Genomic DNA, 16,609 nt, shown 5'->3' with positions numbered 1-16,609 from the left:
TTGGGAAAATCCTACATGGATTGAACAGTTGCAAAAAATATAGGGTTTAAACATAATTTATAAACTGTAAAAATAACAGCAAAACCAATTTTGTCACGAGATTGTTGTAAACATAAAAAGTGCTCCTCCTGGGTAACTATCATAATAACACAGTATGCTCAAAATGGATTTTCACAACACCTGACAAACAGAGGTCTGTTTTTATTTTGTCCTTAAATCAAGCTGAGAAACAGCTGAGTCAATAGCACCAGAACTCTGATTTCAAATACCAACCATTTAAAAAAAGTAAAATTTTTATAGTTTCACCTGCTGATGGAAAATGCATTTGTGTTTATGTGATTAGTGAAGAAATCATCTGAAATAATCCAGTTTCTACCTTTTGCAACTATAAATTTATTGTCACAGTAATTAGAAAGCCTGTAAAATCATATGATATCAGTTTGAGGTTCCTAGGCCATTTATTAGTCACTTCAGCTACTCCTGCAGGTCCTGAAATGGGAGAGGGGCACCTCTGAAGGACAAATAATCCAAATTATCTCAGACACATATCTTCAAATTATACTCTATAGGTTCCTTCCATCTCCCGAGTGCAGCTGAGATTTAAAGGACTTGCAAATTCCATACACATGGGATGAAGTACAAAGAACTCCATTCTCAATGGAATTTGGGGAGTCAAGCTAGAAACATCTCTGCAAACTTTCCAAGCCAAAAATAAGAAACTACCATGTAATCAAAAGGAATACAAGATACAAGTGATAAAGGGCTAAGAAAGATGCTGCTGGGTAAATAACAACACTGTACCACTCTGAACAGTAATAAAATAAAATGAGAAATTCTTCACGGATCTTCGATAGTAATTTAAAAATTTCTAACACTCAAACAACTGGCATCAGAACAGCCACATTTTATGAAATTTTATTCCAGATTGCTGTAATTTACAGACACACGGGTCACATGTTTAAAATGTCAAGGAGTAAATTCTGAATTATTTTAAATACCTATAATTTAAGAGACATGCCTGACACACCAAATCACCTTTCCCATCTTAGCACAGCTAACAAACAAAAGCATCCTCAAGTACATATCTTGATGGCAGGGACACTTTTCAGTGGAGAATGCAAAAGCTCAGGTTTATACAAAGTACAACAGATGCTGTTGGATGCAAAACTAGTTGCTTCATATAACGGAAGCACAAAGAAATGCCGCCAAAAGAACAAGATCAGGCTGTTTCTCATCTAAAATATAAAACTAAAACTTCGAGACAAAGTTCACCTCTAAAAATTGCTTATGAATTTGTCTAGGAAAATAACCATTTAAGACACATGCAAGTTTTTCACAGATGGTTCACGTTAATGCTCACATTCCATGAGCCTTATGCATTAACTTGACAATATGAGATGTATTTCATACCAGATTTAACTAAGCTGCAGGACTCAGGATCTTCTAGCCGGACATCTGAAAATGAAGCTTCAGATGGCAACTTCTTCTGTTCCTCTTTCAAACTCTGTGCAATTTGCTGCAAAGAAAGATACACAATAATATTTTAATATCACATAACATTGCTTTGGTTACAACAATCCAGCATGCTTTTGGATAAAAGCATGCTGAATTGCAAAAGAAATCAGCTACACTCAGCTTCCAGTGTTTCAAAGACGTTTAGAAGAAATAGGCAGATGTTTCCAGAACAGTGGCAGAAATATTGCAATATGATAAAGATTCACAAATATATATCTGTGTAAAGCACTGCTCTTTCCATTTTGCCAGTTTTACTGATCTCTCAATTACGACCTATAAAGCCACCTAGAAAGAAAAGTTCAAAATAGGGTAACCCAGTTCAACACTTACTAGGATTTTAAACAGATCATTTTTTATGGCTTTATTTCCATAAATGACATGTGCAGATGGCCAGAAGTACTCTCTAGTTTATTCCCTGTGAGAGTTCAACCAAAAGCCTTCCCCTAACATTACTCAACATTTCCACACTTCAGCCTTTTCCACTACTTGGTCGGCTTCAAAGCAACAAGAGGCAGCAAGAATGGGCAAAAAAATGCATAAATATTTGAGGAGAACAGCACAAGAAACATTTTTGCCCTGTGCTTTTAACATTTTAATAATTCATTTACTAAGACAGAAGGTCTCTCTAAATAGCAAGGTTTTGAGGTTTAAAAGCAATCAAGTAGCAAGATGAATCTCAAACCAGGCAAAAACTGAAGTCTTATGAGGACATATGAAGAGCAGCATAATTTCTCAATTTGAAATGACCTTTCTCTTCCTTAACTGAAGGGCCATAGGACCTTTGTTAGAAAATAGGGCCTCATACAGACCAAACAGCAGAATCACTTGCCTGAAGATGCTTATTAGTCCTTAAACTTTCAGTACAAAGAGCATGTACCCAACAGACTCACTAGCTTCAGGATTTAAAACTCCGTGGATATCCCACAAAATTGCCAAAGTACCAACTACAGTACAATAAAAGCTTTAGATGTATGTGTATAAATACAATATCATAGCAACATGAGGTCACTACTGGTAATTTTCTCACAGTGTTTTTTCTGTTTGCAGACAAGAATTGAGCCCAGTAAGGTACAGTCACACAATGTTAATGTCTCCCATAGCAAAATACATATATTTTAGGTAGGCAGGTAGAGAGGAGAGATAAGACAGACAGACAGACAGACAGATAGACAGACAGACAGACAGACAGCTTCTGTATTTTTTATCAGTAATGTTCTGATTCTGACATCATACAGCAGCTTCTCTACCAACTGGTCAGTGGGAACTAAGTCCTACAGTTTTCTAAGCACCATCAGCTATTCTGGCAGCTGGGTGGAAAGCAGAATACAGCAACTAAATTTGAATCTTGCCAGTCCATGTTGGAAAGGCCATTCTCAGTCACCTCAATCCTTTGACAGCTTGGGTCTCCCATTATAAAGTGAATTTGGAGGGGGATCTTTACTATGCTTTACTGCTTTCGTGTAGCCTTCATGCAGTTGCAGCTTGTTCTAGTCAAAAACTCATGAAAGGTTTCTCATTGGGCATTTATTTATTTCTGTGAGTTATTTCATTTTTTAAAATAAGTAGAATTAGTTTGATCCATTTTAACAGGAACATTGACTCAAATGGCTTGGAATGATTAAAAAAGCAGCTAATACTGATAAGAATCTGAGAAGGGCTTCTGGAAGCCATTGGTAACATGTTAAATTATCTAAAGCAAGTCTCCTCTCACACTGCCTGAGCACAGGGTACACACATGCCTTCCAAAAGCTAGTTGACCAGTAATTCTTAAAACAAACTTGCAGCTAACTGGGACTGTCTAAAGCATCTGTTCAATTCCAGCTCAACTAGAAAATACATTGGGTAATACCTATTACTTACGAATGTAAATAAAAATTCAGAAGCTTCAAGTTTTGATGAAACTATTAACTGTGAGAACTATTGCCATTGTCACTAAGTTTGACATAAAACGTTGACAGCTAATTCAGGGCCATAATTTAATCAGCAGGTGTCAATTTAAAAATGCCAGTAACACTAAATACAGCTAAGAAAAGGAAAACCCAAGCTGCAAAGTGCTGTATTACACAACTGCATACACTGCATGTACAAAGTCAAGGCCAATGAAGAAGCTGAGGCTGTACCTCCATCATTTCCAGCTTGTCAGGATAGGCAAGATCACCCGGTGCGGGCTTGTAGCCGGTGATGTCAGTCTGAATGTAAATGTGCGTCCTGTAGACAAGGCGCTCCTGCACATCTTCCAACATCTGCTTGACACCAGCTGCAAAGGCACCCAGTTGTTCAGCTGACAAAGGTAAGAACAGGTACAAATTGTTAATGACAAAACAAGCTTATAGAAACACAAATCTGAAGTATCACATATAGGACCATAAAAACCTGGCTTGCTGCAGATGGAGTCAGAGTATTTTTGGAACAGCAGCATGCAGACAAATTTGAGACAAACAAGGAATTTACTCCATGCTGCAGTTGCTTTGGCTCCCCAGATTTTCATTAGGCTGTGAAAATGCAACCTCACACTGATGACATCAGATGCCTTGTTAGAATTAAGGGTTCTAATTATTTCAGACTTGGGTACATTACGTGGAATTTTGGTGGGAACAACAAAGCAAGGTGGCTTTGGTTCCACCACAGCCAATACCTGTGATGTGACTGTTGGGAGCTGATAAAAACAGATAAACCAATGCAGCTCACATTAAACTTAAGAATTATTGTATCAACCCAAATTTAAGTAGTAGTAAGACACTTCTTATGATAAGCCAAATGATTAAGTCAGCAAATTTTTGCTCATTCCCAAGAGTGTTACAATTATACCTCCAGCAAAGTGAACAATTCTTCATGATTACTGGCACAGCTTCGGGGACAAGGAGCTACACCGGGTGATATACCAGGTACCAAGGGTGATTTCTATTTACTGCCTGGTGCAATAGAGACTGGGAAAGGATTCCATTATGCACTGGTCGTACTATGAAATGAGACACCAGGCTTACTCCTATGAGACTTTGGGCTCTGCATACTTACAAAACTCCAAAATCTACACTGCTACTTAACTCCTCTGCTGAAGCTACAATTTCTAATCTGGGAAACATGACATTAGGAGAATTGAAAAAAAAATCAGTTTGCATTCCTTTATCATCATTATGCAGAAAGCTCTACATGGATGATGCATTAGCAGGGCCAAGTGAAGTAGTTTGTTAATTTTAAAAGTTAATTTAAATCAACCCTGGTGCATGCATATACACAGGGTGGATGCTTGCTAGAATTTGTACAATCTAGAGAAAACATGACTAACATCACTACATTCCTTAAAATGATGCTATGCACAGACCCAAATATACAGACCTTCACTATAAATGAAAAAGCATAATTAATTTTACACAAACATGTCAAATATGAGGTTAGGTTAAGATCCACTAGAAAGAAATAAGCATCTAGAATTTCCAACTATGCAATTAAATAATTTTATCAGTTAAGAAGACACTTAAAAACAATAATCTTCAATCTATGAGTTACCATTGTTCTGTACATGATCCTCAAGCATCTCATTTTTGAGAATCCCACAGAGCTCAGAAAGTGTCTCTAAGTGAATGACATGGATGATCATTGGCCTCAGGACATCATACAATGAAAGACACAACTTCTCCAAGAGTTCACTATGAAGAAAAAATAAAACAAAGCAAAATACTTTCAGGATCCCCCAAAAGCAAAAGAAATTTTTATCACAAACATAGATTATTTTGTGGAAAAGATTTTTGAAAGGAGGGAGAGAAAAAAAGTGTCATAGAAGAGTTCAGACAGGACTGTTTAAAACATAAACCTGCTATTCCCTACAAAGTAGGAGAAGTTTTCCTTTTAAAAGATGTGGTATATCAACTGCTTAAAAATGGTGTTACAGCTTTTAATTAATTTTAAAATAAAATTTTAAAAACCCAAATAAACCAAAAAAAGTCTATACAAACCAACCAACAACTCAACCTGTCACAAAGGGAAGACACTGCAACTTGGTTTACTTGGCTTCAGTGTAAAAAAATGCTCCTGCTGAGCTCAGAATCATAACCCAAATTTTCCCATGAGAAAAGGCTCATCTGATTGCAAGGACTCAACAGTATATTAGAATCAGGAGCACACAAAGAGGGATGCAGGAGGAGAAGCTTGGTAATGTTTTCTGTCATAGCTACCAACATCTCAGAGCACACTTTCCAATCTAACTGAAGTTACAATATCAATGCAGTGATACGCCACTGCATCCATTGAAGAAAAATTCATTGAAGAAATCCCACTTCCATGGATTTTTTTCTTTCATGTTCAAAGTGATGCATATCTTCGTTAAGACACCAACAGCATTCACTCTAGACATTTTTGCCATTGTCAATGCTCCCCTCACTAATCACATATGAGGCATTAATGCTATCGCCAGTAGCTGAAAATTCAAGTAATTTCCCAGTTAGAACTGGAAATATAAACATCAAGAAGTAATGAAGTAATCATGGTGCGATAAAGATATTGAGCTTACTGCACAGTTTGTTTTTTTCTAATTCACAAAAAATGTCTGTCAATAAGACAATGACACTTCAGTTCCTCAGACTGGGAACGAAAATGCTCATGAAAGAATACTCAGAAGAAACATTTTGAATGCCTCTTCCTTCACATCCTATGGCACCACAAGCAACTTGATAAAACAGTTAAAAGCAGAAACAAAAGAGAAAGTTTCACCAGTCTTATTATTAATTACAATACTCAATCTCAGATCTCTACTCTTGGGTAGAATTCTGGTAAACTCTTATCTCTACACAGACACCAGGCTATAATATCTCCAGAGCACCCTAGCACTGCAGAAAAGAAAATGAGGCCATGTATTATGCTAAGAGAAACCTAATAAAGTAGCTACTATTTGAAACATTTTTTTAAAAATATTTTATTTAGATGTAGGCAAAAAAAAAATAAAAGGGAAGCAAATTCTTAGGAAATTAGGTAATTACATTCCATCAAAATTAAAAAAAAATGCAGAAGTCTATTATCATTCTTGGTGTGAATAGCACTAGTGACAAGATTTCTGGCTGAACAACATTTTACACTGATTTCAATTACGGAGGTTTAGTCCAGGATTTGGACTGAGATAGCTAAACTGATTCTCAAGCAAATTTATTTCAGTCACCTCAAATTCTGAGCATGCCCCACACAAGGCCACAAACCCTCATGAAAGACTGGGCCTACTCTGGCACTGTGGTTTATCTCTAGTGAGGCTTTATGCAGTTTTGGTTTCCCTTTAGCTTTGAAGGATGGGGAAGGTACTGGGCAGTCTTCTTTTCAGGTTACACATTTGTTCAACTTAAGATGCACTCAATTTATGACATTGCAACACTCAAAACCAGTGTCTTAGTTAAATTTATAGGAATACACTTTAGTTAGGAACTTCATAGCAAGGGAACATGACCTACCCACCTTTCAAAATCAAGCATCAGTACTAAAACATACCAGAAAACTGAAGGAGGGGCATAATCTATTCAATTGCTTCACCATTACAAAAAACTTAACAATACTTTTACAATACAATTACTGTGTGAAGCAGCAATCTGTCCCTCTTTTAGGTTTAGGCACGGGAGATTGGGACACTTGTCAGACATCCACTACCCTGCCTTCTGTTCAGCCCAAATATAGGCAACATGCAAATATTCCTTGACAGTAAGGGCAGCTCATTAAATCCTTCCAGAAAAATAGCTGGAGTTCATCAGCCTAACTTCAGACTGAAGCAAATGAAAGCACTAGTGCAACAGGCTATGCAAAACAGGCTGAACAAAACCAGCTGAGAGCTGTAGACTTCTAGAGCTATTTTCAAAGAACCTGAATATCTTTAACTCTTTCAGACTATCTAAAGAGCATTTGCAAAGATTATTTATGGAGAATGGGAACTATAAGCTTTGCTTGAAGAAAGAAGAAAACACAAGAACATCAAATTCTGACGCTAGAAGTGATTGAGATGTTTTGTCATCTTGCTAGTTCTTACCAAACCATTTGAACACAGCTCTGTTTGCCACAAAATACTGTCTGCTACATCACAACACACTAAATACAACATCCAGTAAAACAAAACCAGCATCTACCACCTACTCCAGTTTTGGTGTTGGTTTTGTGAAGAACTCATTGTAAAGCTGGTGTTCATCCTGGCATACATGGACCATAAAGGCACAACCACTTCGTACCTGTATTCACAGAAATACAAATACTTGATTATTAAATTATTTTCCTTGCATCAGTATCACAAGAGATATTAGAGGTATGATTACTATGTGTTATATACTGTGTTGTGATTATTACAAGTGGGATTAAACTGAAGGTTTGTAAAATTCAAAAGCAATGAGATGAACTCTAAGACTATGGTCTGAAAAGATGTTACTAGCCAAATAAAAGCTCACTGTACAACTTCTGTCCCTTTTTTGTTTCTGAAATTTAAGTAACCACATTTTATGCTTCTTTTCTATCCTCCCCCCTCTGTGAGGTTTTTAACAAAGTGGGTTTTTTACAGAAACAAAACATGTGTGGCTTGAAAATATTAGTAGAATGTTAATGGTTCAAACTCACAGACAACAGTAACAATTCTGCATGTAAATGATTGAATTAAGTAGGTTCGTTTTTCCTGGGGAAGAAAGGACTAAAACATGACAAAACCCTCACAACACATGACTACTTTACCTACCAGAGCACAATGATCTCTGTTATTCTGACTGGTTAATTCTGTAACAGTGCTAGCGATACTTGGACCAAGCAAAAGCTCCCGCTGGTCGAGGTAACATTGATGGATTTCATTGAGAACTTGCTGATACCTAGCCAAGAAATTAAAAAAGTAACTGCATCCTGAAGATCATTTTCTGGCACACATAAAATGCATTCTAACACCCTCTTTAGGTCTATATAATTTCAATTTTTAAAACTTTCTTTTAAACAAATAATGTGTTTAACAGTACCCTAAACAAAAGTAAATATTTTCAAAACTTAAAACTGTTGAAGATAAATTATGCAGACATACTCACTCTGGCATTTTTTCAGATCTTTGCTCCACTTGTTCAATAAGAGTCTACTCAAAAAAACAAGAGAAAGAAGTATTATCAGTAAATTACTTTTTTGTAGTAATTGGAAAAGAGTTCATAGTATTTTTCCACAGATACAATATGCAATCTTTGGACATTCACACTTGCACAATATGCAATCCCTGCATTCACACTAATAAATTTAAGCCTCATTTTCATAAATTCCTTTTAAAAAGTTAGTTACCAGCTACTTACTCTGACTTTGGGAGCAGCTGCTCTGAATTTCACATAGAACAGCGTGAAGGCATTGTCAGAATTTGGCACAGCTGAAGGATCCTGAAAGAAGAAATGAGTAATTGGTTAAAAAGCAAAATACTATATTTGGCTTCTAGTATATAATGGCTGAAATAATTAGGCTCTAAAACAGGGTATTGGTTGTTTATGCTTATGCTCCAGTGAAACAGCTCTTTGCCACTTCCCACCAACAAAGGCATGACGGTTTCAGAATTTAAAGTCAGATGGAAGAACAAAGCCCAAGCCAAGCGTTTCATCCAACAGCCTCTACAGGAAAAGGAACATTTTCAGTAATTATGACATGGACCTGCCAGAGAAGTAGTCATTGTTGGTCCTTAATATGTAGTACTAAAAGGGAACAAATTTCCCTTTTATCTGCCGGTCCCAAGGCAGAGAAGTTAAGTTTCAGCTTGCATTCAAGCTACAACCAGAATGTCAAGTCTTGAAGTAGCTCCCCCTACAGCTCCTCAGCCCAGTGGGGCAGACAGCTTGAACTTTAAACAAATTCTAGCACTAACAAAGCATAGCAGAGACCCAATTTAAACACCAAGCTTTCCTTCCCTTATCCCTACCGAAGTAAGAGAGAAGAGATGGTCTTCTTCAGAAACATGATGGGGACAGGAAAACTCCACCATCCTCACGTCCTATTTTCATCCCTGTGAGCAACCTCATATCATCCTTCTATAAACTTACATCAAAACCTCCACTCACATGTGTGCATCACCAAAGAACATCCAGATCTCAGTCCCTTTCCAGTCCTGACAGTCTTGTTCTGTTACAATAGGAAAACTCAACACTTGATCACAACTAAAAACACTGGTCCAGTACTGCACTTCTAGCAGAAGGAGCCATTTAATGTTTCAAAGTATACAAAATATTCATAAAACCCCCATGTACATGGGAAGGAAAAGGTCATGTGACTCTTAAAAGACGTATCCTTCCTGACTCAAAAATCCTAAGCAGCAATTCAAATCCAGAAATTAGGTTACACACTTCTTTCTGTAGACACGCTGATTATCAGAGATGTTCAATTTTGTTTAAATTCAGCTCAGTCAGGGCAATCCACTGGCATCAAACCAAGCTATGATACCTTTTTTTTAAAAATAAAACTTAGTTTTGTACCAAACACAAAAAACGTTCAATGCCACTTAACCAAGATCTTCACAAGTACTCTTACACAAGTTTCCATTAACACTGCCTAAAATTCCCTTCTTTTTGGTGTGCCAGTTCTCAATTCTAGTATCTTTCAGTTTCACTGATTATCCCTCAGGACACCATGTTTGCCTGTAATATAACTGAGCACAAGGTACACAATTATTTGGAGAAAGAAACAAAATGCATAGGAAGAGACATTCCCCTCTCCCTTCTGCTCTGCCAGAATAGTGCAGCATGAGACTATCAACATTTTAATGAGACCAAAAACCTCCCTGCTCACATTTATGCCTACATCTCCCTGGAGTGAGGGGGAGTAAACACCTGGACAGGGTGTCTCTTCCCTGGGACACTCTACCATCACTGTCAACACTTTAAACTGAAACAAAAAATACTGACAAAACTAACAGGAACCTGGCACAGTTGTTATCTGCAGCTACACACCACTGCAGAACAAATGAACATTTACATGACCAAGAGCACCCAAGAATACTTACTGGAATGTAATACTGAAATGATCATGGTATGAACTCAGAGTTGTGCTTTACAACTACCATCCAGTAACACCCAGCTCCTGTACACTTTTTTCAAGTATTCCCTTTAATATCTGTCTGTCTCCAAAGCAATCCACCTCCAAAACAAAACACCACAGTACCTCTATTTCTCTTGTGTACCTTGCCCATTTGGCAACACACCAAGAGACAGTTCAGAGCTCCAGTGCACACTCTGGTTCAGGAAAGCAACTGTCTGGCCATCTGGTGCCTCTAACACAGTCCTTCATCCATCCCTGGCCTTCACTAGCTTACTGCTCACCTAATTCACTGACTTCACCTTCTTCATTTTCCATCATTTTTAAATTATCACTACTTCCCAATCTTTTGGATCACTAGGTCTCTGTCATACTTGGCTGAGTATTGGACAACCTACACAAACACCATAGTGTTTGCACTGACCTATTTTCACAAAAATCTGCTGACACATTCCACCTTCAAAAATAAAAAAAGAACTGTTTGATCTTATAACAGACATTTCAGTACAGCTCCACTTCCCACTTGCTGGTTCACCTTACCCTTTTCATTAACTGGGTTGTGAGGTTCTGTAGTGTATTCACAGTGTATGTCTTGATAAGGTGCATAGCTTTAGAAAGGCATTGTTTAAACTTTGTCAAATATACAGGATAGTCTTTAAAATTTGGCTGAAAGAAAGAAAAAAATCCATTTAAAATAGAAATAGTAAGAGTCAAAAATTTATCAAAACTTAAAATACTCACATAACTAGCCAGCTTGTACAAACTAAAAGCAGTATTTTACAAAAATTAAGCAGAATAATATGTATATTCAATAAAAATTTCCTACATATATAGAGCACCATCCTTAACTTCTTCCTGTATTTGGCATAGAAAACTTCTTAAAGGGAAAAAAAACATTACAAAAGTATGAACACATAGTTGTGACAATTTAACCAAAAATACAGAATGACTTACATGTGATGAAATATATGCAATACAATCATCAAGCTTAGCCAGCATGGGAATGAATCCTTCACTGTTCACGGACAGCGTAGGGGAATTCAATTTCTTTGGAAAACAAGACAAACCATCATTGTAAGGAACCTAAGCACATTACTGTTGGTGACTAAGTTCATCAGACCAGTACAATTTCATTTTCTAAGACTATTAACAACGAAATAATACTTACAGTGTTGATATTTTCCAGCTCATTAAAGTAAGAAAGTTTCTGCTGGATGTTTTCAGCCAGGTCAACAAGTTCTGACTATTAAAGAAACAATAAATAAAAGAAAACTATCAACTTAGCAAGTGGCTTAAATATATATATATATATATATATACACATACACACACATTTGTGTATAAAATTATTAAGCCTCCCTTTCAGCTTTTAGCACACAGCATTCTTCAATAGCTCCAAGTAACTTGCAACTAATCAAGTACAACAAAAGATGCAGAATACAGCAATGCTCTTTTGCCAGAGACTGATACATTATTTTCAGTACTGTATTCAAAATAATATCTACTACAGGTTTGTCAGTATCCCACAGAAAATGCTGCATACAAACAGCAGTGTTGCCATCAGTATTATGGAGAATTGTAAAAATCTTGTATCTCAGGACTGGAGTTTTAAAAATTTGTCTCTTATCCAGTCTGCCTATGAAAAAAAAAACATTCATTTTATCACTGTTGCAGCAGTTCATCAGGAAAAAGAAAGCATCTGGGAAATAAGCTCCCAACTTTAGGGATCTTGCAGAAAGGAGCTCAAAATATTTCTGCAAATAATATGAATTATTAATTCCAGTACAGTCTGCACTTGTCAGGCATCAGTTACAAAAACTGCCCTCAGCTTTCTTCATTAAAGCATATATTGACACATACTGAGTATTTGACTGCAGAGCCTGACACCCCAGGTTCAGGTGAAACACTCCCAAAAAATTAGGTCCAAAGCAAATGGATGTATTGTTACCACAGCTCACTCGTTTTCCCATCCCAAGAGAAAGAAACTGTCATTTAAGATGTCTTAGCAGTTCCCAGTAATCCTTCCATCAAAGATTACCTGCTCTTTCAAAAGCTGTTCACAGGCCTCATGCAGCGTTCCTGTCTTTGTGGACACAAAAAGATACTGTTTTTGCAGTGACTCCAGGTGCTGAAGGGCACTATTCACATCATCCAAGATAGCATCACACTGCTCCTGAAAGCCAGACAAGTAATCCCTCATCTGTCTAGAAAAAAAAAATCAACAGATAACAGAAGTAAAATTTCCCTTTCTGTGTTTGCAAATCCAGCTGCCTGCAGGGACACTGCCACCACTTTTCTCTCTCTAGGAACAGGAGATCATTTGCATCAAGCAAGAGTGCACAATAAGCAAATGTTTCATCACCTCAGAAATAACAGAGCTGAGGGTCTGGAATAGCCACTCCATTTCCCTGACATTCCTTACAGCAAGCCTACCTAGAAAGCAGCAGCTTGCACTATAGCTGGTCTGGAGCATGTGAATACTGTCTAAATGGGCAGCACAAACACACTGACTTCTGCAAGCAGCCAAATTCTACCTGCCTTGCTCCCAACATGCATGTTAATTTGGGTCTCTTCTATGTAATTTTCAGTTTCCATTTAGAAATTACTTTTGCTCCCCTGAAGTAGCTGAAATTATCTAAAGGATTCAAAACTTACTGTGAGAATTGAAAGAGGCTTAGATGAAATAGACCCAGTGTCTAGTGTAACCAGATTTGTCCAAGGCTCAATGCAGACAAAACCTCTAAATGATAACTAGATGTTATGTCAAGTATTCAGCTTATCTAACGCATACAAAAATTAATTACACTTGGATGTCAGCTAAAACTTCAGAGTTCTGCTTTACCATGTACAAAGATGCAAGTAATGCAATTCCCTGTATCCATGTGCAACAGGCAAAGAAATTATTCATTTTCCTTCTGCACCTTTGGCCTCCTGCAGACAGCAGCATACTGGCCATCCTACAAGCCACTGTCCATCCACATTTGAGCACCTGTGTGCACCATTACGAACATGCCAACTGACAAAGTGCAAGCCTGCTACTCCTTGTAGGTTCTTAATGATCAGATCACAGGATCAGTATATGCCTCACCCTCTGCTTTTAAGAAAAGTCACATCCTCAAATGTCAGAGCAAAAGAGAAAGAAACAGTCCAAAGAAAAGCAGAGGAAAAACTGAAGAGGGAATACAGCAGCATCTCCTTGTGGCCAAGGGCAAGTTTGGGAAGTGTCAAAACAGAAGCCAGTTTCTATAAAAGCCACGAGCAGATCTAGCTATGCCATTCAGCTGTACTTCAGCTTCCCAAGGAGTAACTGTCAAAGTTGGAGGGAAGGGGTTCTCCTAAGCCTGATGGAAAAGTCAGTTACACAGAAACAGATGAGAATGGCAAGACTCAAAACTGGAGTTGAGCAAAGTGTCAAGGAATGCAGGGAATGCAGATACAGAATGACAACCACAGTCACTGGTGAGCCAAATGGTGAGAACAAAAATGACCACCAGCCACATCTGCTTACACAGTCTCACCCCCAGAGGATGCCATTCCAATAGCAGCAGCAATTGAAAAATCATAGGAAAGCTCTTAGACTGCCTTTGTCTACAGCCCTGTCTGTAAGCCAAAACTAATTTCCACCTGTCTAAATACACTGGGCAGTTCAGAAGGAAATCTGCATCCCCTTAACTGCTCTGTCACCTGGGCAACAGCATTTGGCAGTGAGGCACAAAGCCTTGGAAAGCCTCAGCTGCTCCCACACATTCCCCCCACTCCCCACCAGCTGAATGTGAACATGTGGTAACGTTAATGGACAAGATGAAGTCCTTCAAGGGTGGAACTGCTTATAGTGAAAAGAACTGAGGAAGAGCACGTACCTATACTTGGCACCTTCATCTTGATCCATCTGTGTTTGCACTTGAGCAAACCAGGAGAAGAACTAGAAGAGATTTTATGGTGTGAACAATATAGACATCACATGCAGTCAATTAAAAAAAATCAAATCTATGATCTATGAAATGAAGATGAGCTTTTGTTAAAAACAGAGCTGTTTCAGAATTCAGTTATTAATCTAGGAAGCTTCTTTCTCACTGTGGGTCCCTTCCAGCTGAAATACTCCATTCTATTCCTTCACTGAGTTAAAATAGTAAAGACTGGATTTCATTTGGCTTTACTTGCACAAGAACAAGGGTATCACATTAGATAGTGTGGGTTCTTCTACTTCAAGAGCAGTGCTACATTACTGAAGGGGTGCCTTATTCTCACATTAGATTCCACTCCAAATGCAAAAAGTACCTGTCACTTCAGAGCTAAGACTTCAGGGTTGTTTTCCCCCCAAGTTCCCCCTTATACATCTTGAAAACAGCCCAAAAGATTTAGCAAACCCTCCAAAAGCTAGGCAAGACACACAGAAACTAACAGCATTCTCTAAAGATCACTGCATCTTGGAGGTCATTCACATACCTGCTGTGCTGTTTCAATTCTTTCATCCTCCATCCCTAGTGCTGCAAATCCCTTCAGAAGGACATCCTCTGTGGACTCTGGCACTGCAGCTGTCAGCAGAACAGGCAGCGACTGGGACGTCAGGCTGCACAAGTCCTCGATGGGCAGCTGCTCACAAAACACCACAAACTTTGGTCAGATAACTCAGAGAATCCCTTCATAGGTGCAGCTCAACTATAAAGCAATCCAAAGCAGTAAGATGAGAAAATTACAGGCATCTACTTTTGAAGAAAAAAATGCAATGGACATTTTACCTGTCAATATGATAATCACAGACAATCATTAAGTTTAGAAAATCCTCTGAGATCACTGAGTCCAACCATTACACTGACAACTACAACATCCACACATTTAGAAACACCACACAGGAGCTGTCAGGTTTTTTTGCCAGACATTCAAGGAATATTCAAGACTGCTGTCATAATTTATTCAGAAGACAAGGAATAGCTCTGCTGAACAGGAATTATTTTTTAGTCGCAATTATTTTGTTTAAGCAAGAAAAACATGGAAAAAATTAACTACAGATAAATTGTATTTAAGTATGATCAGAGACTACTAATTAGCCTATATGGAAAAAATTAATTCAAGAAGAAAAATACTATTATATACATTTAACTAATATAATACCCTCTTCAATTACATGATGAAGAATTGTATGTTTTCTGAGAACATCAGTAGGGTAAAACCAGAAAACATTGCTTATCTCTCTACAAATTGGTATCTCTCTAGAAAACAACTCACTTAGTAAAATATTCCCTGCCTGGTAATATTAGTCCAACAGAAAAAGAGCCGTCAGTATTTCAACTATTTGAGAACAAACAGATTGACATACATTGTCCAATTTCCACACACCTCTCCACCCTGCCCCCCAAAACAGGGCTGACCCCAGCAGGGGAGCCAGGGTTCCTCTGGTGTCTGATACAGAGGGAAAGGTGAATCCTGCTGTTTCAGGACAGCTGAGACAACACTGTCCCAGGTCTCTGAAGAACTCAACGTCTTGGCTTTGCTATTGTCTTCACCGGCAAATAGAGTACCTGCCTTGTTGCAAAGCTGGTTTAGATCCTTAAAAACATCCTCTGGCAGCAGGACATCCTTCTACAATCATTTTGGATGCCTGCCAATATTTACTTTTTGCATTCTGCTGACACAAAAAAAAAAGCAACCAGGAAGGATTAAATGAAACAGGTGCATTTGAGGAAGGAATGGCATTACACTCTCCCTTTTGCAGTTCTGAGCTTTCAGACACCTGCTGGGAGCAGGCTTTGTTGATTTTATGGCACTTATCTTACACTACAATCCTGTTTAAATACAAACCCCTTCCTGAAAAGTGCACTTAGGAATGCAAGCATTCTGTTCCACCTCCCTTTGCAGACAAGGGAGTGTTCATAAATAATCACCTTTTCAGAGTTTGGAATTTTACACCGTGGGAGACCATGTCCTCTATGGTGCTGACAAATTATTAACCTTTTTAACCCTATTCCTGGCTTTCCTCAGCTCAATCGAGAGGCTGCAATTCGTACCAGGAAATAACGTTGGCGCCAGAAGCTACGCATTAGTAAGGATCAATTTAAGACCAAAAGAATGAACTCCACGACTGAAGTTCCCAACTTCAGCA

The 16,609-nt window shown here is 38.0% G+C and overlaps 1 protein-coding gene across 1 annotated transcript in view; it reads right to left on the bottom strand.

The window, feature by feature from the left end:
• Positions 1–16,547, bottom strand: part of COG3 (component of oligomeric golgi complex 3) — a 30,159-nt gene extending 13,612 nt beyond the window's left edge. The window contains exons 1-14 of the mRNA XM_014306903.2: positions 16,515–16,547; positions 14,956–15,102; positions 14,370–14,431; positions 12,548–12,713; positions 11,678–11,752; positions 11,464–11,556; positions 11,050–11,175; positions 8,790–8,870; positions 8,538–8,581; positions 8,204–8,330; positions 7,618–7,709; positions 5,023–5,162; positions 3,636–3,796; positions 1,411–1,516 (exon numbers count right to left, since the gene is read on the bottom strand). Of these exons, the coding sequence (XP_014162378.1) occupies positions 1,411–1,516; positions 3,636–3,796; positions 5,023–5,162; positions 7,618–7,709; positions 8,204–8,330; positions 8,538–8,581; positions 8,790–8,870; positions 11,050–11,175; positions 11,464–11,556; positions 11,678–11,752; positions 12,548–12,713; positions 14,370–14,431; positions 14,956–15,102; positions 16,515–16,547 (1,453 nt within the window). The remainder of the gene's footprint in view (positions 1–1,410; positions 1,517–3,635; positions 3,797–5,022; positions 5,163–7,617; positions 7,710–8,203; positions 8,331–8,537; positions 8,582–8,789; positions 8,871–11,049; positions 11,176–11,463; positions 11,557–11,677; positions 11,753–12,547; positions 12,714–14,369; positions 14,432–14,955; positions 15,103–16,514) is intronic.
• Between the last annotated feature and the right edge of the window lie 62 nt (positions 16,548–16,609).

Source organism: Geospiza fortis, unplaced genomic scaffold, assembly GCF_000277835.1.
Source record: "Geospiza fortis unplaced genomic scaffold, GeoFor_1.0 scaffold194, whole genome shotgun sequence".
NCBI classification, from domain to species: Eukaryota; Metazoa; Chordata; class Aves; order Passeriformes; family Thraupidae; genus Geospiza; species Geospiza fortis.
The sequence above is the reverse complement of the archived record's forward strand: the minus strand, read 5'-3'. Positions and strand labels throughout refer to the sequence as shown.